Source organism: Boleophthalmus pectinirostris, unplaced genomic scaffold, assembly GCF_026225935.1.
Source record: "Boleophthalmus pectinirostris isolate CB_2022bp ecotype Guang Dong unplaced genomic scaffold, ASM2622593v1 HiC_scaffold_14, whole genome shotgun sequence".
In the NCBI taxonomy this organism is placed as follows: domain Eukaryota; kingdom Metazoa; phylum Chordata; class Actinopteri; order Gobiiformes; family Gobiidae; genus Boleophthalmus; species Boleophthalmus pectinirostris.
In genome coordinates, this window is record NW_026571047.1 from 25,384,117 (window position 1) to 25,407,788 (window position 23,672).

General features: G+C 39.6%; 1 protein-coding gene across 1 annotated transcript in view; it reads right to left on the reverse strand.

Moving 5' to 3' along the window:
* nrxn1a (neurexin 1a) overlaps positions 1 to 23,672 on the reverse strand; it is a 323,968-nt gene that overhangs the window by 231,091 nt on the left and 69,205 nt on the right. Inside the window, exons 4-5 of the mRNA XM_055150076.1 lie at positions 14,848 to 14,880; positions 768 to 788 (exon numbers count right to left, since the gene is read on the reverse strand). Of these exons, the coding sequence (XP_055006051.1) occupies positions 768 to 788; positions 14,848 to 14,880 (54 nt within the window). The remainder of the gene's footprint in view (positions 1 to 767; positions 789 to 14,847; positions 14,881 to 23,672) is intronic.

Genomic DNA, 23,672 nt, shown 5'->3' on the forward strand with positions numbered 1-23,672 from the left:
AGCGCAGACAAGCTTCAATACATTAAAGTCTTGCACTCCAAATTAATTGTGACTCGTTAGTACGTATGTATCTGTGTACTGCAGACATACGGAGCAGATGGGCAGGACGCAGAGGGTTAGCTGTAGCTGGATTAATGGAGCGAGTCTGTATTAGTTCAGAGTAAACAGGCTCTGACATAAACGCCGCACGTCACACTCCATCCTGCGGAGAGCGCTGTCCATCACTGCCACGAACAGCCGGGCACGGAGGAGACAGCAGCCGACGCACGCCAATACAACAGCCGATACATGGGAATTACAATCACAAATCTCACTGTACGATATTATCATGAAATGAATCTTACGGTACGATATTTTGAAGAGGCTGATATAATTGTAGATATGACACTTTTATGCTTCTAAAATACCTTGACAAGATTTTGGTGTGAATTATTTCTGTCATAATCCCAAGAATTCAAGTAAAAACATATTTCTTCACGTTGTCTGCACTGAAATGAATCATGGGATACGTAGTTTCTGATGTTTATTAACTATTGCCACTATAAAACAATGCATTTAAACAAAGAGACTTGTAATTTGATATATTGTGACAGTCCTCGATATTATTGTGAGACTTTTGACGATACGATATCACGATATTTCGGTTATTGTTACATCCCTACACTCTAGGTTTGTCAAAAGTATAGAAAATCAGATACTAATCGACGCTAAAAAGAGTATTGAAACTAGAAACTTGTTGGAGGAAGTATCAATACTAAAAAGGTCACATTCACAGGACAGAAATGAACCTTTCCTGAAGCTTTAGAATGATCTTGAGCTGTATCAGAACAAGTATAAGAGCAAATTGACTAGTATACGAGGGATTACACTGATATAAGAACAGGTGGATAAAAGAAATTACTAAGGATGTAACAAAAAACAAAATATTATGATACTGTATCGTCAAAAGTCTCACAATAATATCGTGGACCATCATAATATATCAAATTACAAGTTCCTTTGCTTAAATGCATGGTTTTACAGTAGCAAGAGTTTATGAACATCATAAACTACATTTCCCATGATGCATTTCAGTGCAGACATATTAAGAAATATGTTTTTTACTTGAATTCTTGGGATTATGGCGGAAATAATTCACACCAAAATCTTGTCAAGGTATTTTAAAAGCAAAAAATTGTCCTGTCCACAATTATATTATCTTTTCCAAAATATCGTGATAATATCGTACCGAGAGACTTGGATATCGTTACATCTCTAGAATCTGTATTGAGTATCAGGTCTTAGTATCTGTCTTACATCAAGTGTATTACAGGTATTTTATTGCTCAAAAAAGTCTTAAAATTGTCAGTATAGTTGCCTCTCCACAAATCTGATCTCTAACTTGGTCTTGTAGCGTCACTTGGTTACTTCTTTGGAAAGGGATATGTTTTTGGATATGTGTATTAACTGGCCTGATTCATGAGCCGGTTTCACTTTGTGGAAACAGTCTGACCTCGCAGCATTAGGATTCGTTCGCTCAACGGTAGGCAGGTACTTTTTGAATTTAACCAATCGCTGCTATTTGGTCGTGACGTATGTAATGCGCTGCTAACAGGACAAACTGGCATATTAAGCTTTTCCCAAATCCCATAGGAAGAAGAGCAATAACGTCTTTCCCCTTGATAAAATTCACCAAACATTCTCTTTGTTCCGGCTTTAAATCCTCGATCTCAGGAATTGTTGCCAACACAGAAAGTCTGACTCTTCGCTGATTGGCTGGTGCTCGAACTCGCACTTCCGGGGATTTTGCGAACCATCTAGTGTATTCCGATTCCTGACCTAGTCGCTGGAGAGAAATTAAATTGATTGGAAGCACTAGGTGGCGCCAGCCTGGCTAAAATTTAATGTCCCGTTGTAGAAAATTCCAGGCTAAACAAAGACATCTCCATGGACACAAACACTTCACTAGGAAAGTTACAAATTGCACTTTTAACCTCACATTTCTGGACACTTCTGCCATTGTTTTTGTTTATTTGTTTGTTTATTTTCCAACCAATCACCGTCCACGCACGCAATACTGGACAAAGATTATTTTCCGTCCCTCCCTTAACGTTCTACATTCGTCAAAAAACATTCAGACCAGAAGAAAAATGACGACAGTGAGCGATAAGGACTTTGAAGTTAACAGTGTACAGCTTGTTTGAAACCCTAAGGCATGTGTTTACATTCTGTGGCTCTATAGCAATAACCAGCAGAAGAAGAAAATAAACAAGCTGGATGTTAAAGATGGAGGCTGCGGGATAAAACAGATCGACAGTGATTGGCAGTGGACCTTGAAGTCTATCATTAACGAACCAGTCTAATGAATACAGCCGTCTATGGAGAGATGGAGAGAGAGAAGGAGAGAAAGAGGAGAGAGAATAAGTGATGCGTGCCGGCTACCACAGGGACCAGCTGCTAATCAAAGAAAGTACATTTTCTCTTTCAGATCATCGCTGAATCCTGGTTTAGATCTGGTTTAGTCCTGGTTTAGAAGGTGTTTAGTCCCTCTGATCGCTCCAAGTCTGGTAATGGTTTAGTTCTTCCTAAGTTTGAATCTAGTCCTGGTTTAGGTTAGTTTTAGTCCTGGTTTAGTCCTGGTTTAGTCCTGATTTGGTCCTGGTTAAGTCCCGATTTGGTCCTGGTTTAGTCCTGGTTTAGAATGTCTTTAGTCCCCTCTGATTGCTCCAAGTCTGGTAATGGTTTAGTTCTTCTTAAGTTTGAATCTAGTCCTGGTTTAGGTTAGTTTTAGTCCTGATTTAGTCCTGGTTTAGTCCTGGTTTAGTCCTGATTTGGTCCTGGTTTAGTCCTGGTTAAGTCCTGATTTGGTCCTGGTTTAGTCCTGGTTAAGTCCTGATTTGGTCCTGGTTAAGTCCTGATTTGGTGCTGGTTTAGTCCTGGTTTAGTCCTGATTTGGTCCTGGTTTAGTCCTGGTTTAGAATGTCTTTAGTCCCCTCTGATTGCTCCAAGTCTGGTAATCGTTTAGTACTTCTTAAGTTTGAATCTAGTCCTGGTTTAGGTTAGTTTTAGTCCTGGTTTAGTCCTGATTTGGTCCTGGATTAGTCCTGGTTTAGTCCTGTCTTAGAATGTGTTTAGTCCCCTCTGATCGCTCCAAGTCTGGTAATGGTTTAGTTCTTCCTAAGTTTGAATCTAGTCCTGGTTTAGGTTAGTTTTAGTCCTGGTTTACTTTTGGTTTAGTTCTTCTCAAATCCAAGTTTCATCATCTAGTCCTAATCCTGGTTTTATTTTCCTCTTATACTCTATATCTATGATTAGTTACTTATGAGTTTAGACCTGGTGTAGTCCAGATCAGATCATGTTTGAATCTAGTTTGAGTCCTGGTTTGGTTCCAGTTTGGTTTTAAGTCAAACACAGTCTAGTCCTGGTTTAATTAACAGAGGTTAAAGAGAAAGGTTAATGCTTTAGTCCTGGTTTAGTCCTGGTTTAGTCCTTCTCAAATCCAAGTTTACATCTAGTCTTAATCTTGGTTTAGTCCCAGTTTTATTTTACTTTTTTACTCTTTTATACTCTATATCTGTATTAGTCTTGGCTTTCCTCTTGGACTAGTCTAGTCTAGTCTCTTATGAGTTTAGACCTGGTTTAGTCCAGATCAAATCAAGTTTAAATCCATCTTGAGTCCTGGTTTGGTCCTGGTTTGGTTTTAAGTCAAACACAGTCTAGCCCTGGTTTAATTAAGAGAGGTTAAAGCGGAGGGTCAATGCTTTAGTCCTGGTCTTGTCCTGGTCTAGGTCTATAATTTAGACCTGGTTTAGTCCTGCAAACAAATCCTGGTTTAGACCTGCAAACTAGTCCAGGTTTAGTCCTGGTTTAGTTCTAGTCTAGTCCTGTAATCAAGTCTTGTAATCAAGTCCTGGTTTAATCTTGGTTTAGTCCTGGTTTAGTCTGAAATCTTGTTTAAATCCATCTTGAGTCCTGGTTTGGTTTTAAATCAAACACGGTCTAGCTCTGGTTTAATTAATTTAACAGAGGTTAAAGGGAGGTTAATGCTTTCTGGTTTAGTACTGGTTTAGTGCTGGTCTGGGTCTATAATCTGATCCTGGTTTAGTCCTATAAACTAGTCCTGGTTAAGACCTGCAAACTAGTCCAGGTTTAGTCCTGGTTTAGTCCTAGTCTAGACCTGTAATCAAGTCCTGTTATCAAGTCCTGGTTTAATCTTGGTTTAGTCCTGGTTTAGACCTGCAAACTGGTCCAGGTTTAGTCCTGGTTTAGTCTGAAATCCTGTTTAAATCCATATTGAGTCCTGGTTTGATCCTGGTTTGGTTTTAAGGCAAACATAGTCTAGCCCTGGTTTAATTAAGAGTTAAAGATTTAGTCCTGGTCTTGTCCTGGTCTGGGTCTATAATCTAGTCCTGGTTTAGTCCTGGTTTAGTCCTAGTCTAGTCCTGTAATCAAGCCCTGGTTTAATCTTGGTTTAGTTCTAAAATCCTGTTTAAATCCATCTTGAGTCCTGGTTTGATCCTGGTTGGGTTTTATTTTCAGCACAGTCGAGCCCTGGTTTAATTAAGCGAGGTTAAAGAGGCGGGTTAATGCGTTAGCGCTGGTCTACTTCTATAATTTAGTCCCGCAAACTAGTCCGGGTTTAGTCCTGGTCTAGTTCTCGTCTAATAAGTACCAACCGCCAAACACTTCTCTTTCAGATTAATGAGTCTTTCTGTTGCAACCTTTTACAAATACCAAATCTGGGGTGAAAAATACATCAGCGGTGCCATGTCTGTCTGTGCACAGATGTGTAAATGTGAGAAAAGAGAGAGATGGAGAGAAAAGGAGAAAGAGAGAAAAAGAGAGAGAGCGAGACAGGAAGGATGCCGGAGAGGAGCGAAAGAGTGATTGAGCGAACAGTACATTATCATGGACAGCTGTACTGAATCAAAATGGCGGATTGAGGCAGCCAGGGAGCACATCGGGGGAGCCTGCATTATACAGCACCTGATGGAGAGAGCGAGGAAGAAGGAGGAGGGAGGGGGAGAGAGAGAGAGAGAGAGAGAGCGGTGAAGGAAATGGATAGATGGAGAGAGGGAGGGAGGGAGGAAAGGAAACAAGATGGAGGAGGTGAGGAGAGGATGGAGGGACTCAATGGGAAATTAAAATGGAAAAGGGGATGGGGAAAATGACAGGGGAGAGATACAGCTGCTGTACTGAAATAGACGAAGAAATGAACAGTGTTATCCGAGCCTTTAAAGGGGTGTAAGAGGGAAAATTCTGCTATTCCCAAGTGCAAAGAAATGATAATAGAATAGATATATGCAACGTGAAATATTGGCAGACTAATAACCGCACGCAAACACCATGGTTCGGTGTGTACTTCGGTTTCGAGGTCACGGTTCGGTTCATTTTCGGTACAGAATGGAAACAAAACCATTTACTTGTTGTTTATTTGTGTTTTTATTCAACCAACTGATATCATGATTTTCTGGTTGCTGTATAAGAAAAGTGGTGAGGACCACAAGAGCGTTTTCTGAAGGTTTAAGGTTGCGTCTCCTCATCCACACGTTCCTTTCAACAGACGTCGCTGCCGCTGCCCCACGAAACGCCACGGCCAAAAACCTCGTCCTTCTCCTTCTCAATCTCCTCCTTAAAACAAGTAAGTTGTTCATGTTCTGGCTCCGGTACGAGAGGAACTTTAAAATCTCCAGGTGCTCAATGCTCGCGTCCATGTTTGGACAACTTCCGTAAACACAGAGCACGCTCGCTGCGGTTGACGTCGTCGTGTCTCCAGTGCACATGCGGGACACTTTCGGGCCGTTTAATGTTCACACAGGGGGTCACATACAAGTCGCATTTAATTGGAAATGTGAACGACCTCGCAAAAACATCAGATTTCACAAAAAAAAACCAAATTGAGCATTAAGCCCTGCAGTCTGAACGTAGCCTAATACAAACACACACAGAGCTCTGGTTCTACTGTCGACATGCAACGACAGAGAGACCGAGTCTCAGGAACGGACCGTTTTTATCCACTGTGGTGGACGACAGGTGTGAGGCTCATGTCAAACAGAGTGATCAATACATGGTCAAGCAACAACTGTAGTCATAAAGGTGCACCATGACAAGTTAACTTTAGCAACAACAAATGATCTATTGGGGTCCATAAACATTCCTTAACGTAATTTTAGGAAATAACAGACTTTTTCTCCTATTCCTCCAACTAACATAAAAAAAAAAAAAACATGCCATCACCAACAATTTGTTTTAACATTATATAAACAGGAAAATAAAATGAATGCAAAGTGCTGCTGGGTAATACTAATAAGTTAAGTAAATGTTCTAAAATAAGCAACAAATGTATGAAATATTATAAAAAATTAATTCCTTGTAAATAGTAAACAAAACTTTTCAAAAGTAAAGTGCAGCACTAACAGCTCCAGGATGAACTTTTAATCAATCTTCATATTTTTGGCCTGAGAAAACAACTTGTCCACACTGACTGCAGTAAGTGCAGATCTGCTGACAGTTGGGGGAGAGTCCAACAAGAGGCTGTAGCTTTGCCAGGATTCACGGGGTTGGGAGACGACTGTTGTCAAGGTGACCGCCCTAACTATAAAGCGCTGCAGGAAACACTGCCACCCCAATCACGAACCACTTCCCTCTGAATATTAAAGAGCCGAGCCTTCCATGTAGCTGCACATGCGGTGGCAGAATGTAAACAAACACAAGCCCTGCACCGAACCGAATGTCCCGTACTGAAACATTTCGGCACAAATACATGTCCCGTTACATCCCTACAAATAATGCATTTGAAAATATAATCTTCTCTTTGCAATCTCAAAAGAAAACTTGACTCTTATGAGCTTTAAATACATGATTATAATGTTGCTACCTCCTCAAAAACATACCTGGGCTTGTTTTGTTTCAGTCACACATGTTTGAGTAGTTGTTTATTATTAGTTTGTACATCACCAAAGCTCAAAATGCTGTTCCACTTTGTAATGTCACGTAGTGGTAGTTTTCAAGTTAACTTTTACCATTAGTTCAGTAGAAATGAGCAATTCCAGAGCTGAAATTATCAAAATGATTCTAGTGAAGGTGTATGGAGTTTAAAAAAACAGTGGAGAGAAGTTTGAGAGAAGAACTCAGCCTAAATATGCAGGTTTGTGTGTTAAACATGTGTGAATGAAACAAAACACAACTCCAGGTCTGTTTGTGACGAGGAAACAACATTATAACATCAGTCAGAAAACAGCGTAGCCCTTTAAAACCTGGCTAAATTAAAGTTAAACTCCAAGCAATGAAATCTTCACTTTACACAGAGGTAATTAATTCCCTATGGAAACCTCCCAGAAGAACGGATGCAGAGTAATTCCGACCGTCAATTTGCAGAATGCTGGTTTTGATTTTAATGTTGGGTTTCAAAGCAAGTGAAAAGCTCCTCCATCGCGACGGCAATTAAGAAATTAAAATCAAAATATTATCTTTTGAATTGGGATGGGTCCTCAAAAAAAATCTTTCAAATCAGGAAGGAATCATTTGCCTGAAACCAATGAATGAGATTGAAGGTTTAATTTGGTTTGTGTAATAGAAATGTTGACACTTCGCCTGGTTTAATAAGAGGAGGTTCTATTCCAATTACCAACATTTATAAGAAGAAAAAAGTAGTAATAGTAGTTTTTTCTGCTAATTTATTTCTATTTGGCCTATAATAATAAGACTTATGCTAAGATATTCTAACATCACAGTGTAAGTGTTGTCAAGATACTAAAATTTAAACTTGATTTTGCTACTAAAGAACTGACTTAATACTCGATACCAATTATGATCCCAGAAATAACACGAAATATGTCCAATATTGCAGAAAACTGATTGTTGTGAGCTTTAAATCATGTTATAATGTTGTTAATTTCGGCTCAAAAACAAACCTAGAGTTGTGTTTTGTTTCATTTACACATGTCCGAGTAATACTTTTATTAGACTCTATGTTTCCAAACTTCAATATGCTCTGTTCCACCTTGTGATGTCATGAAGTGGAAGTTTTCAGCTCCTTTTACCTTTTGTTAAGTAGAGATTGGCCGGGGTTGAAATCGTACAAATGATTCTAGTGAAAGTGTGCGGAGTTAAATAACACAACTCAGCCTAAATGCGCAGGGTTTGTGTGTTAAAAATGTGAGAATGAAACAAAACACAACTCCAGGTCTGTTTGTGATGAGGAAACTACTTTATAACATAATCAGAAAATATCCTAATATGGGCCCTTTAAGTACTAGAATGTAATTTACAAAACAAAATAACAATACTTTCTTTTCAGGTTGTGCAATTAATTGAATTTTGATCTCAATTTTGATTAGGGTGTCAAACGATTTCCAAACTCGAGTTGAAACGATAAAGCTTAACAAAGTTTATTTTGGGAAATTTTTTAAATAAATGAGAATATTTATTTTATTTTTGAAATATAGTGATTGTAGAACAGCTGGATATATAGTTTATTTTGGATACATTCATGTTTTTCTATGCCTTATTTCAGTATATTTTATAAATTTTATGTTTGATCCATTGCAAAACTGCTCATTTGATTGTGTTTTGAACAGTTATTTTTTGAGCTTCATGCACACACCTTCCTCATGGAAACCACATGAAGAAACGCAGATGATGCAGTTGCAAAAAGACAACAAAAGTTTTCAGAGGCAATAAAAGCAGGCGGCCCGAAACTTGAAAACGTTCTTGAAGTCGTGGACACCTGTGGCTTATATTCAGATGCGCCTATATAATTTTAAAATTTAGTTAAAATTTAGTTGATGCAGCTCATATTTAGGTGCGCTCAATAGTCCGGAAAATACGGTAGGTAAATTAAAATAACTTAAACTAGGAATATTTTACTTTATTTGAGTAGATTCGGCTTGACAAGTAAAATTATCTACCAAAGGAATAAATGTGCTTTTCTTAATTCAAGCAACATTTGATTTTGATTCTTATTTTAAGTGCAAAAAGTTGTTGTTTTTCTTATTTCAAGTGCACCAAGATGTAATTTCATATTTGAAGTACAAAACGTCTTGTTCCACTGGCAGATTATTTTACTTGTCAAGTGAAATTTACTCAAATCACGATCAAACTTTCTTAAATCAAGTCATCTTAACTTGACTAGATTTCAGTTTTTGCAGTGCACTGAACAAATCTCACACAGGAATGGCGCGTGAAGTGTCTTGCCAAATGACACAATGGCAGTGTCCAATGCCAAAGCAGAAATTCAACTAATTTTCAGTAACATTCAACACAACTGACCCTGGTGCTCCAATTCAAAACAGATAAATGCGTTAACCCAACGAACAAAATGAAAAATACGACATATATAATTTGGCATTTCAGTTACGGGTAATTTCGAAGCTTCACAGATGAAAAAAAATGCTTGTGTATCTAAATCCCGCTACGGCGAGCCTCAATCACGGCCGCCCTGTCATTCTGTAGATAGCACCCCTCTTCAATTCCTCCTCCTTGCATTTCAGCTAACCGTGCATTTTCGCTATCTCTTTTGACGCTTAAAGGCACCCTTACTTAATAAACTACAGGTGGATTAACCAGGCAAGACCCTTCGCCGTATAGATAGATGTTTGCAGGCTATGTAAATGTATGGTAATGTATGCATAGACTATATACGCCGTGTTGGGAAGTGAATACGTGAAACGAGAATACAGATTTTGAGTAACTGTATTCAGGTACAGTTACTTTTTTCACTTTGTGTATTTTCCTTATGGTGTCATTCGTGAAGTTGTCTGAAAAAGCTCAAAATGACACTAAAACTGTTCGAGAAAGCTCAAATTTTGTCCTGTTAATATGATTTTTTGCAGCCGAGTATCTAGTTTCAGTATTAGTTTTAGTTTCCATTAGTATCTGATTCCAAAAGTACATTTAATTGCCTTCAAATCTACACATTTTTGCAATAGGGATGTAACAATAACCGAAATATCGTGATATCGTATCGTCAGAGTTCTCACAATAATATCGTGGACCATCACAATATATCGAATTACAAGTCTCTTTGCCTAAATGAAGAGTTATGGTGCAGCAAGATGGAGGAGATTGAGAAGGAGAAGGACGAGGTTTTTGGCCGTGGAGTTTTGTGAGGCAGCGGCAGCGACGTCCGTTTAAAGCACAGGTGTCAAACATACGGCCCGGGGGCCAGATCCGGCCCTCCAAGACCTTTAATCTGGCCCTCGGCTGATTTTCAACTTAAATATTTAAATTAAAATGTTGTTAATTTTCTGTGGTGTTTATCACAGCAGCGTCTCCAGCGTCTCTGTACGTGGCCCCTCCCACCAGAGCAGCACAAATGAAGACTTGTCTCTTTCCAAACGCTCTTAAAGGACGATCGTTTTGACTGTTGACTGTGACACCCTCATCAGAAAAATGTCCAACATGAGAAAAGTGGAGCCGAGTGCAGGATTTTACAACAAAAATGGACTTATTCCTGTTTACAGACAAGTTCATGTTCAAACTTTGTGTTGAAATTGTATTTTTCTTAAAGTTTCAGGTTGTTCATAATATTATAATATTATAATATTTTGTAAAAGAAAGAGTTCATCAACTTAAAAAGATTTCTGTAATAGATTTGTGTTTCTCTGCACAAATATTTGAACTTATTGTTATTTTTGAAGTATATTTTCCATGAGTTTTCTGATCCGGACACTTTGGGATCAAAGTCGTTTGGATATGGCCCCCGGACCAAAATGAGTTTGACACCCCTGGTTTAAAGGAACGTGTGGATGTGGAGACGTAGCCAAGAGTGGTGAGTGGTGATGTGCTTCACTTCAGTGACACGGAGTTCATTAACAATTTTCACCTACTTCAGCGCAGAATAGTGACGTTTGTGGCTTGCTGATAACGTGTAGGTCGAATGAATGCGCTTTGGCCGTTCAGACTGAAGTTGCATGTCAAAAGATCAGATATGTATCAGTTTCAGGAGCACATATCCAAGTGGCCTGGGTCACATTTGAAAAATCTGATCTGTGTCATTCAGACTGTCATTAAAAGATCAGATGCAGGTCACATAGAAGCCAAAAAAATCAGATTTGGGTCACTTCAGGCTGCAGTCTGAACGCAGCCTTAGTGTAGTTCCCGACACTGGGCTCACCAACGGACTGTGATCAAACCAACTGAAGTAAATGTGATCACGGATACGTACGTGCTGTTTGGAAACATCTTGAATTTGGTGCCTCATCTCTTTTAATCGCATGTACCCAGGGCACTCAGCGTTGTGCGTCAGTGGGGAAATGATGAAACCTGAGGTGTGGTTGTAATTGTTGATTAGCCGAACATAACGAAACACTACAATGACACGTAGATGAAGAAAACAGGGACATTTTCTCATTTTCCCAGATTTTGTCATCGCATGATTCCAAACGTCTTCTTGGTTTGTGACATAAACGTGAATAGAGCCTGTAGTAAAATCTTCCAAAACTCCTCTAATGTACACGGAAATTAATAGCTGACAAATAAAATGAACAGAAAACACCTTTATTTTGTTGAATTATTCTTTAAAGTATCTGAGAAAATGTGTTTATTTGGTTCAAACTGTGTCTGATAGAATTCTCCCAGCGTGAATTCATCAATATGGGACTGTGTAAAATAGAGGTTTCTACTTTATTTTCAACATATTTTTCAGCTTTTCTTCACAAATTGCGCTTCGATCAGTGTAAAACTAATTTAAACTATATATTTATATTTTCATCAAGTATTATCCCACCAAATTAAGTCAAGATTAGAGAATCACGCTCGCTTTAATACGATATTGCGTCTTTTAATCTATAATTTAAATACAACTTGATGCAAAAATGTCTGACTGGACCACGTGTCGGAAAATACATTACAAAACACATTTTAATGGAGTTATTCAGTATTCTGTAACCAGTGTTGGGAAGGTGACTTTTAAAATGTATTCCCCTACAGATTACAGATTACATACCCCAAAATGTAGTTTGTAACGTAATCCATTAAATTACTTAAAGTGAGTAACGTAATCTGAATACTTTGGATTACTTGATTTGCTGTAGAGAAGCAAAGACTCGGATCTCTTCACATAAGATGTTTTGTCTGCTAAAAGAAAATAAAAAACCCAGTCTTTAATTAATTAAAAATATTATTGAGAGAATAGTTTCGTCCTGTTAAATCCTGTTTTAGTCCTGGTTTAGATCTAGTTTAGACCTGGTTTAGATCTAGTTTAGACCTGGTTTTAGACCTGGTTTAGACCTGGTTTTAATCCTGGTTTAGTCCTGGTTTAGACCTGGTTTTAGACCTGGTTTTAGACCTGGTTTTAGACCTGGTTTAGACCTGGTTTAGTCCTGGTTTGGAACTGGTTTTAGACCTAGTATTAGACCTGGTTTAGACCTGGTTTAGTCCTGGTTTAGACCTGGGTTCTGTCCTGGTTCAATCCTGATTTAGTCCTGGTTTAGACCTGGTTTTAATCCTGGTTTAGTCCTGGTTTAGACCTGGTTTTAGACCTGGTTTAGACCTGGTTTTAATCCTGGTTTAGTCCCGGTTAAGACCTGGTTTTAGACCTGGTTTTAGACCTGGTTTAGACCTGGTTTAGTCCTGGTTTAGACCTGGTTTTAGACCTGGTTTTAGACCTGGTTTAGACCTGGTTTAGTCCTGGTTTAGACCTGGTTTTAGACCTGGTTTTAGACCTGGTTTAGACCTGGTTTAGTCCTGGTTTAGACTTGGTTCTAGTCCTGGTTTAATGTCCAGCAATGAGTGGAATTACAAAAAAAAAAAAAAAAAAAATAGCCCAAAATGTGAAAACAGGAAAATATCGCCATGTAATCCATTTATTTCAGCAAAGTAACTGTAATCCAATTACTGCTCACTGAAACAGTAACTGTAATTGAATACAGTTACTCGTAATTTGTACTCTGATTACGTAACTCTGGTACATGTAATCTGTTACTCCCCAACACTGTCTGGACCTAAATACATTTGCAAAGTATTCTTCCCGTCACTGCGTATATATATGTTATACGAAAAGTGTGCAAAATACATACTGTAAGTTCACTAAACGCCATGAACGCCGGTTGGATTCGTGATATACGGCGAGTTTTCAAAGCGACTGGGGCCATCACATCTCAACCAAGGGAGCAATGCTGTGTGAGGAGGATATTACTGTCTGGTACAAATGATATATGACTTGCCTGTGTCAGTGGAGGTGGTGGGTGGGTGGTAGTTTTTTTTTTTCCTTCTTTGTCAAATTGAAAGCATCACTTCCCCCAAAATGAAATAACGCGTTTGAAAAATTTGACAGCAGCATCTGACAAAGCGGTGAGCGGAAAACGGAAATTTGAACTCGGAGGAGGAGAGGGAGGACACGCGGCGATGTGGCGGAGTGCGATGTCGCTATAGGGGTAGGGCTGACTAGAGGTAAGTTATTTAAAGGTGCATTGTGTAACTTTTCTGGTGGAGGGTCCATCAAAGTCTTTTCTTCATGGAGATGGTATTGCTTCATCTGGAATGTTTCACAGTATGACATTAAACCTAGGCCTGGGTATCATTAAGAAGTTGCCGATACGATACATATCTCGATACAGTGCACTTTTGATTCAATACGATATATTTCAAAACGATTCGATATGGTTCAATAAAAAATAAAGGCTAAATCATGGCTGTGATACTAAAAGTCTTTGTTAAACCACTTTTTCTGCAAATTTAACAAGAAAAACGCCAATTTTACTCATCAAAACAGCGAAAATGTCAAATGAGTTTCCTTCCTCTAAACAAGCAACAAAACTTGTAGCACCAAAATATATCAAAAACTACTCTCAGCGATATATCGATACAGCAACCCACGATATCAATACTGTATCATCACATTAAACAATCGATGTTTTGATATTTTTGCACACCCCTAATTAAACCTATCTATCTTCATGGAGACCAAACCAGACCAAGTTACAGGTCAGATCTGTGGCGACCCTGCTCTGTCAGATTTTCTAGGTATATTTAAGCTATAAAACCACCTGTACTTGAATAAATGTAAGGTAGAGCTGTTTAATGTCATACTGTGGAACATTCCAGGTAGAGCAATGATCCATACAAACAAGAAGGTGACTGACGGACCAAAAGTTACACAGTGCATAAGTATTTAAAGGTTGTATAGAAGATTTTTCCAAGGAAAGAGAAATGCAGCGACTGTTTGTCCATTTTCAATTGTCGCACTTCGCTCCTCTTCCCCGTCTCTTCTTCTTTCAGCTACGTCCAAAACAGACTTTCTTTTGTCGCAAACTGGTCATGAATTTTTGTCTGCCGTCACAACAAAGTTTGTGCAAAACTTTGTGTGAGAGGAAGCTACAGTTCGAAAAAGACGCTAAGAACCGCTGTGTTGGTTGAGTAAAAAGCATCAGTGCATGGGGTAAACGTAAACCACATAATCCCAGCGCGTCTGCAACTCAGTGACGATAGAAACGTAGGGAGTTTGATTGACAACCCAACAGCCAATAGAAAAAGAGGTAGCGTTGTTTTCTATTGGCTGATGTTTATCTGCCCCCATCACATCCACAGTTGATGGATTTTCATTCTTTTTTTTTTTTGGTCATCATAATTACAAGGCTGCTGCATCTCTATAATTTTATTTTGAACTTTCATAGACAATTTGAAACAAAACAAAAAATCCTCCATACAACCTTTAAGGGCCGGTTGTCTCATACTGACACCAAATGGACCCTTCGAACCAAAAGCTCTTAGTTCGGTTCGTTTTCGTTGTTGTGAAAGCATCAACTGCACTAGGATCCTGCATTAAATCAAGCTGCCCGAGACCTCAAAAAAAGGTGGTCTCGGTCCTCTTAATTCCGCAGCAAATGCCAAACTCTGGTACGGACAGCATCAGAAGCAACATATAACGAACCAAACCGGATTCGCGCTTCTGTCCGGATGCTTTAAACCATCAGAACCAGCCGCAGTCCTCGAGCACGAAGGACAGGAGCAGCCAGAAGGGACCTGTAGTCCACAGCACATTCTCGATTTCGGACGATTTCAGACCCAGTTCATTACACACTGATCTTGCTCATCTGTGTCTGGAACTAGGACATGGAGGACAGAGCCTCTGGACCTATCTGACCAACATACTCGGAGGACGGCACAAGACCAAGGACCAAACCCCCAGATCTGTCCTGAGGGGATGAGCGCGACGGGGTGTGCTGTTTATCGATGTTGTCTGAACTCAGTGTTTAAGAGTGCGTGGTGTGTGGTGATTTCTGTGTAAAGTTATAGGCAACATGCTGCTGTTTTATGAGTTCTTCGCTTATTCGCTTATTTCTACTGGAAGATAAACACCGATGAAACGTCAATCGGACCAATTTTGGTTCGTTTGCCAGTGTAAAAGCGGACCAAACTAGAGTCTATATGCCACATAATAACAATTTTATGGCCTGGTGTGAACCAAATAATCAAACTAATGGTGTGGAAAACGCCCTAAGTATCATATTTTCTGGCCTTATAATTCAAGATGTTTCTATTTTTTTGTGAAATATTAAGAATTCAAATGTTTAAAAAAAATTATGGCTGATTTTTGTGCTGATTTTTAGCTCATATTTCCCAAATTATCAAATTAAAATGTAGTATAAACTCATTGACTTGTGCTGATCTGTGCGCTTAAACAACTCTCTCACACATAACATTATAATCACAAAAATTAAATTAATTAATAAAAAAAAAACAACAACATTATAATTACAAGCTAGTTAGCATTAGCCAACAGTTTTTCAGTCAGCCCAAGTTATTTTTGTTGAAAATCAAACACCTAAACAAGACAATGAACGCTCATAATGACAACAGACTTCTGAAAATGTTTTGTTTAAATCCATTTTGTGTTTTTCTTGAGTTTTCAGACAATCTTCAAACCGTTTTTCGCTAGTTATTGCTAATGTGTACATTGCGTCGCCATGGTAACATTTCACCATAGCGACACATAGAAAATACAACCCCCCCCAGCCCGATGTCGCCGCAGAGTATCAGCCACGCCAAATGACAATAGTTTTGGTCATATCATTATCCAGATCCTAATTGAATCTACACCACAATAGCATAATTTGAAACACGATTGCTACACGGCGAAACAGCGCGCGAGTGGCTAATGAAGCTAATTCTATTCTAACAGGAAACAAAAGGCCGGGCTGGTTGTGCTATTATGTGCCGTCTTTTTCATGTGCCTCCCTTTGTGTCTCTGTTATCGGACGCTCATCGCTCCGCTCGCTCCGGCTCAGTTTAGACCCCATCTGTGGAGCCGCGAGAAACCAAAAGATCGAATGGAAAAGACGGTGTTACGTTCGACTTAAAATGGGAAGGAGCAGTACAAGTATTGTGAGTGTGGATATTAGTACTGCTACTACAATAATACTACTACTAATCACTGCGTGTAACCGCTAATATACAAAACAAAAACTAAATTTGGCTGCTAATACCAAAATGATGTCCAGAGTACATCTACTAATGCCACTGCTACTATTACTACTGATACTAGTGCTACTGTCTTGGAAATACGTATTACCACAGATGAGGGGCTTAATACTGTACCAAAATACTACTACTGCTAATACTACTGACTAATATGACTATTATTACTGTTGCTGCTGCTGCTACTATTACTACTATTATTGCTACTCTCCGTTTAGTTCTATTACTCGCTACTATATGACTATTAACTACTAACTACTACTACTACTACTACTACTGCTTACTGCTATTACTACTACTACTGCTACTACTACTACTACACTACTACTACTACTGCTACTATGACCAATCTTGTCTCATACTACAGATTAGTACTACTACTACTACTACTTCTGCTGCTGCTACTACTACTACTACTACTACTACTACTACTACTACTACTACTACTACTACTACTACTACTGACTACTACTACTACTATTACTACTAACTACTACTGCTATTACTAACTACTTACTACTACTACTACTACTACTACTACTACTACTACTACTTACTACTACTACTACTACTGCTACTACTGACTACTACTACTACTACTACTACTTACTACTACTACTACTATTATAACTAATATTGTCCAATACTACAGATTACTACTACTACTACTACTGACTGCTACTTGCTACTAATACTACAGCTACTACTACTACTACTACTACTACTACTACTACTACTACTACTGCTACTACTACTACTACTACTACTACTACTACTACTACTACTACTACTACTACTACCACTGCTATGACCAATATTGTCAAATACTACAGATTACTACTACTACTACTACTTCTACTGCTTCTGCTACTACTACTACTACTACTACTACTACTACTACTACTACTACTACTACTACTACTACTACTACTACTACTATGACTAATATTGTCTAATATTAATGAATAAAACTACTATTACTACAACTGTTACCACTTTTTGTTAAACATGAAGCATTGTTTAATCCAGTCTTTTTCATATATGCCCCTCTCTCTTCTCTCTCTCTCTCTCTCTTCTCTCTCTCTCTTCTCTCTCTCTCTTCTCTCTCTTCCTTTCTCTCTCTCCCTCTCTCTTATCTTCCTCCCATCGCTCGCCTCGCTGTAGTTGAATTTGGCCCGGTCTGTGGTACCCAGGGAGACGGGCCTGTTTCCATGACGATGTCTGCAGGCGCGAACAATGTATTTGTCTTAAGCTGGATAAGATCAGAGTCGGTTTCATCCCTTTTAGACACACACACACACACACACACACACACACACACAGACACACACACAGACACACAACACAACCTCAAGGGCGATTACAGTACATGCATTTCAATACGACTTTGCAGGGAAAACAGAATACCTCAAGATGGGAAAAACAAGAAAAACAAGTATGATTCAGCTAATGCGCAACCACTAGAATAAACACGGGGGAAAAGCCAGATGACAAGAGCAGATTTGGAATATTGGGGCGAAAAAACTAAAGCAAGGTTCAATAGAAATTTGAATGGACACAATTAGTAAAGGAGCTCAGTTGGTAAAGTGTTTGTCCACCGATCCAAAGGTTGGACGTTTGAATCTAGCCTAAGTGCCTCCGCTCAATTTCATTTCTCTCCAGCGACTAGGTCAGGAATCAGAACACACTAGACCAGGGGTGTCAAACTCAATTTGGTCCAGGGGCCGTATCCAACTGACTTTGATCCCAAAGGGGCCGGATCAGAAAACTCATGGCATATAAACCCCAAAAATAACAATGAGTTCAAATATTTGTGCAGAGAAACACAAATCTATTAAAGAAATCTTTTTTAATTGATGAACTCTTTCTTTTACAAAATATTATAATATTATGAACAACCTGAAACTTTAAGAAAAATACAATTTCAACACAAAGTTTTAACATGAACTTGTTTAACATTAACTTGTATAAATAGGAATAAGTAAATTTTTCTTGAAAAATCCTGCATTCGGCTTCACTTTTCTCATTTTGGACATTTTTCTGATGAGGGTGTCACGGTCAACAGTCAAAACGATCGTCCTTTAAGAGCGTTTGGAAAGAGACAAGTCTTCATTTGTGCTGCTCTGGTGGGAGGGGCTACGCACAGATAAGCACCGCTGAAAATTAACAATATTTTAATAAAAAATAGAATTAAAATATTTTAGTAGAAAATCAGCCGAGGGCCAGATTAAAGGTCTTGGAGGGCCGGATCTGTCCCCCGGGCCGCATGTTTGACACCTGTGCACTAGACGGTTTACACTAGAACGCGCACCGGCCAATCAGTGAAGATCTGTGAAGTCACGACGTCAAACTCAAGCGTCTGTCTGGGTCCCTTTTGTGGAGCAGTAAACAAAGCGGTCGAGATGGATGAAGACGAAGACGTACATTCCGTGTTGGCAACGATTCCCGACATTAAGGATTAAAAGCCAGAATAAAGAGAATGTTTGGTGAATTTTATCAAGGGGAAAGACGTTATTGCTCTTCTTCCTACGAGATTTTGCGCATTACATACGTCACGACCAAACAGCAGCGATTGGTTAAATAAAAAAAGTATCCGCCTACCGTCGAGCGAACGAATCCTAATGCTGCGAGGCTCAACGAACGAACGAATGAATCAGGGTAATTTGAATCCCCTTCTCGACATAATAAACATTTGGCAATTCCCGTTCCCACAGATGAATGCTGTTGTTGTGTTCTTGAGCAAGACACTTAACCCACCTCACCGCAAGTGTCTGTGTACACTGGTGTTTGAACGTGTGCGTGAATGGGCGTGTGGTTCCTTGTTGTAATTCGCTTTGAGAGACTTGAAAGTGAAAAAGCGCAATACAAAAATGCGACCGCAGACCAAGGCTACAAGTATAATTTCCAACTAAATGTCCTGTCTTAATCTTTTGTATTTATTCATTTTAATTAATTTTAATATTTAAAGCTGCACTGAGTCCATCTTCTTCTAGGGAAATGTCATTGCTCTGCTTAAACTGCAGAGGTGGGGAAGTCAGACTTGAGTCACTATTTTTAGGACTTGACTTGATAAAATGGACTAAGACTTGGGACTCAACTTGGACTTGAAGGTCAGTGACTTGGGACTTGACCCGGACTTGATGTCTGTGACTTGAGAAGACTTGAGAAGCACTTTTAAATCTGAATTTTTTCTACTCTGACTGTAATGAATCACAATAAAATCTTGTCAAGACATTTAAAAAGGAAAAATTTACTATTATAAATTAATTTCTACAACTCCTGTATACTTTATAAATACTCATAAAAAAATATACTATGACTTTTTAAGTACAATTTAGTTTCAAATTCATATAAATTGCAAAAATCTAAGCTGTATTTGGTGCTTTGGTTTAAAGACTTGAAAAGACTTGAAGCTCAAAGCAGACGAACTGGACTTGACTTGGATTTATGGGCCAGTGACTCGAGACTCGACTTGGACTTGACTTGGATTTATGGGCCAGTGACTCGAGACTCGACTTGGACTTGACTTGGATTTATGGGCCTGACGACTCGACTTGACTTGACTTGGATTTATGGGCCAATGACTAGAGACTGACTTGACTTGGATTTATTGGACTTGGACTTGACTTGGATTATGGGCCAATGACTCGAGACTCGACTTGGACTTGACTTGGATTTATGGGCCAATGACTAGAGACTCGACTTGGACTTGACTTGGATTTATGGCCATGACTAGAGACTCGACTTGGACTTGACTTGGATTTATGGGCCAGTGACTCGAGACTCGACTTGGACTTGACTTGGATTTATGGGCCAATGACTACTCGACTTGGACTTGACTTGGATTTACTGGGGACTTGACTTGACTTGGATTTATGGGCCTGACTAGAGACTCGACTTGGACTTGACTTGGATTTATGGGCCAATGACTAGAGACTCGACTTGGACTTGACTTGGATTTATGGGCCAGTGACTCGAGACTCGACTTGGACTTGACTTGGATTTATGGGCCAATGACTAGAGACTCGACTTGGACTTGACTTGGATTTATGGGCCAATGACTAGAGACTCGACTTGGACTTGACTTGGATTTATGGGCCAATGACTCGAGACTCGACTTGGACTTGACTTGGATTTATGGGCCAATGACTAGAGACTCGACTTGGACTTGACTTGGATTTATGGGCCAGTGACTCGAGACTCGACTTGGACTTGACTTGGATTTATGGGCCAGTGACTAGAGACTCGACTTGGACTTGACTTGGATTTATGGGCCAGTGACTCGAGACTCGACTTGGACTTGACTTGGATTTATGGGCCAATGACTAGAGACTCGACTTGGACTTGACTTGGATTTATGGGCCAATGACTAGAGACTCGACTTGGACTTGACTTGGATTTATGGGCCAGTGACTCGAGACTCGACTTGGACTTGACTTGGATTTATGGGCCAATGACTAGAGACTCGACTTGGACTTGACTTGGATTTATGGCCATGACTCGAGACTCGACTTGACTTGACTTGGATTTATGGGCCAGTGACTGACTGACTGGACTTGACTTTGGATTTATGGGCCAGTGACTCGAGACTCGACTTGGACTTGACTTGGATTTTATGGGCCAGTGACTCGAGACTCGACTTGGACTTGACTTGGATTTATGGGCCAATGACTAGAGACTCGACTTGGACTTGACTTGGATTTATGGGCCAGTGACTCGAGACTCGACTTGGACTTGACTTGGATTTATGGGCCAGTGACTCGAGACTCGACTTGGACTTGACTTGGATTTATGGGCCAATGACTAGAGACTCGACTTGGACTTGACTTGGATTTATGGGACAATGACTCGACTTGGACTTGCCTGTATTTGACTTGGGACTTGACTCGGACTTGAGGTCAAAGATTTGAGACTTACTTGAGACAACGACAAAACAACGACTTAGTCCCACCTCTGCCACTGTTACTGCTACTACTACTACTACTACTACTACTACTACTACTACTACTTCTACTGCTTCTTTCAACACCACTACTACTCCCACTAGTCCACTACTATTACTGCTATCACTACTACTTCTACTACTACTACTACTACTACTGAAAACCGCCTACCAAACAAACACAGCTCCCCTCTCCCCTCACAACCACAACAGCCCCATTTACCTGCGCTTGTTAACAATACAGGTTCCCCCATAAACGTAACATAATGGGATTTTAATGAACAACACGGTTATTTCTGTCACCGCGGTAACACCCCAGCCACACACAGCGAAATGAGCTCCGTGTACGCAGTGTGCCCGCTCACGCCCGCTCGTGCGTTTGGGCTTGTTTTGGCCTCAAACAGAGAAATGAACTTCAAAGGGCAGATGGGGCAGTGGAGTGAATCGCCAATTGGGAATGCCAGACTCCGAGCACCCACACACGAGCATCCTGGAGGAACACCAGAGCCAAAAAGGTACAAAAATTACTACGAAATAAAGAGCGAGTTTGTTTTTTTTATTGATTATAATCTAAAAGTAGTGTTTAGATACTACTGTTACTGCTACAAATACTTCAAGTACTAGATTTCAATAATGGCAAAAGGTTTGATATTTCAATAAAATGATGATAATAGAAAAGAATAGAATTGAAATTTTCAACACTGCTACTACTACAACTAATACTACTAATACTGCTACTACTAGTGGTACTACTACTGCTACTACTACTGCTACTACAACTGGTACTACTCTCAGTTTAGTTCTATGTGGACTCAGTTTGGTTCTGTGATTAATATTGTCTAAAACTACTGATAAATATGATGACTATTACTGCTACTGTTACTGCTACTATTACTGCTAACTACTACTACTACTACTACTACTACTACTACTGCTATTACTGTTACTGCTACAACTACTACTACCACTACCACTACTACTGCTATTACTACTGCTACAGCTACTACAGCTACTACTACTACTGCTACTGCTACTACTCCTGCTGCTACTACTACTACTACTACTACTGCTATTACTACTACTACTACTACTACTACTACTACTACTACTGCTATTGCTTCTGCTGCTACTACTATAACTATAACTGCTACAACTACTACTACCACTACTACTACTATTACTACTACTGCTACTATTGCTACTACTACTACTACTGCTACTACTGCTACTAGTACTACTACTCCTACTACTACTAATACTGATACTACTACTACTACTACTACTACTGCTACTACTACTGCTATTACTACTACTACTACTACTGCTACTACTACTACTTCTACTACTACAGTTACTATTCCTACTACTACTGCTGATGACTGTTACAAAACAAAATAGCTGCAATTTCGTTAACATTGAGGTTTAAATCTTTTTTCAGTTTTATTTTATCTTTATTTAATCAGCAGGTCTCATTGAGACTCTTCTTTTGAAATCTTCTTTTCAAGAGAAAAAAATCATTACAAAACAGTAAGTCACAAAATTTCACTTTATAAAACCATGTGCAGAAAAACACACGTCTGTCACCACACGTTTACAATTTTCTTTAACTTATCAAGCGACACCACAGATGCCAATTTAAGAATCAAAACTATTTCAGAATTCAGTAGTCAGTAAAAGTCCACCTTTGTCCAACAAATGTGATTTTTTGTTCAGAATACCCGCTGATTCACCGTTAATATAAAAAAAAAACTACAAACAATACTAATTTATGACTTACTTATTAACACACTTCAATCTGTGTGTCAATTATTCATTCCTTTTATAAAATAAATACAGACTGAACCAGCACTAAAACAGGACTAAAACAGGACTAAACCAGTTTCGGTCCTGTCCTCAGTCCTGGTCACGGTCGTGGTCTTGTCCCGGTCTCAGTCTCGGTCGGGTCCTTCTTTCAGTCCGAGTCTCGTCCCGGTCTCGTCCCAGTCTCAGACCTAGTCTGGTCCTTGTCTCAGTCCCGGTCTCAGTCCCGGTCTGTTCCTTGTCTCAGTCCCGGTCTCAGTCCCAGTCTCAGTCCCAGTCTGTTCCTTGTCTCAGTCCCGGTCTGGTTCTTCTCTCAGTCCTGGTCTCATCCCGGTCTCGTCCCAGTCTCAGTCCCGGTCTGTTCCTTGTCTCAGTCCCGGTCTCAGTCCCGGTCTCAGTCCCAGTCTCAGTCCTAGTCTGGTCCTTGTCTCATCCCGGTCTGTTCCTTGTCTCAGTCCCGGTCTGGTCCCAGTGTCAGTCCTGATCACCCAACAGTCTACGCAGGTGCACCTCCGGGCCCATTCCGCCACTC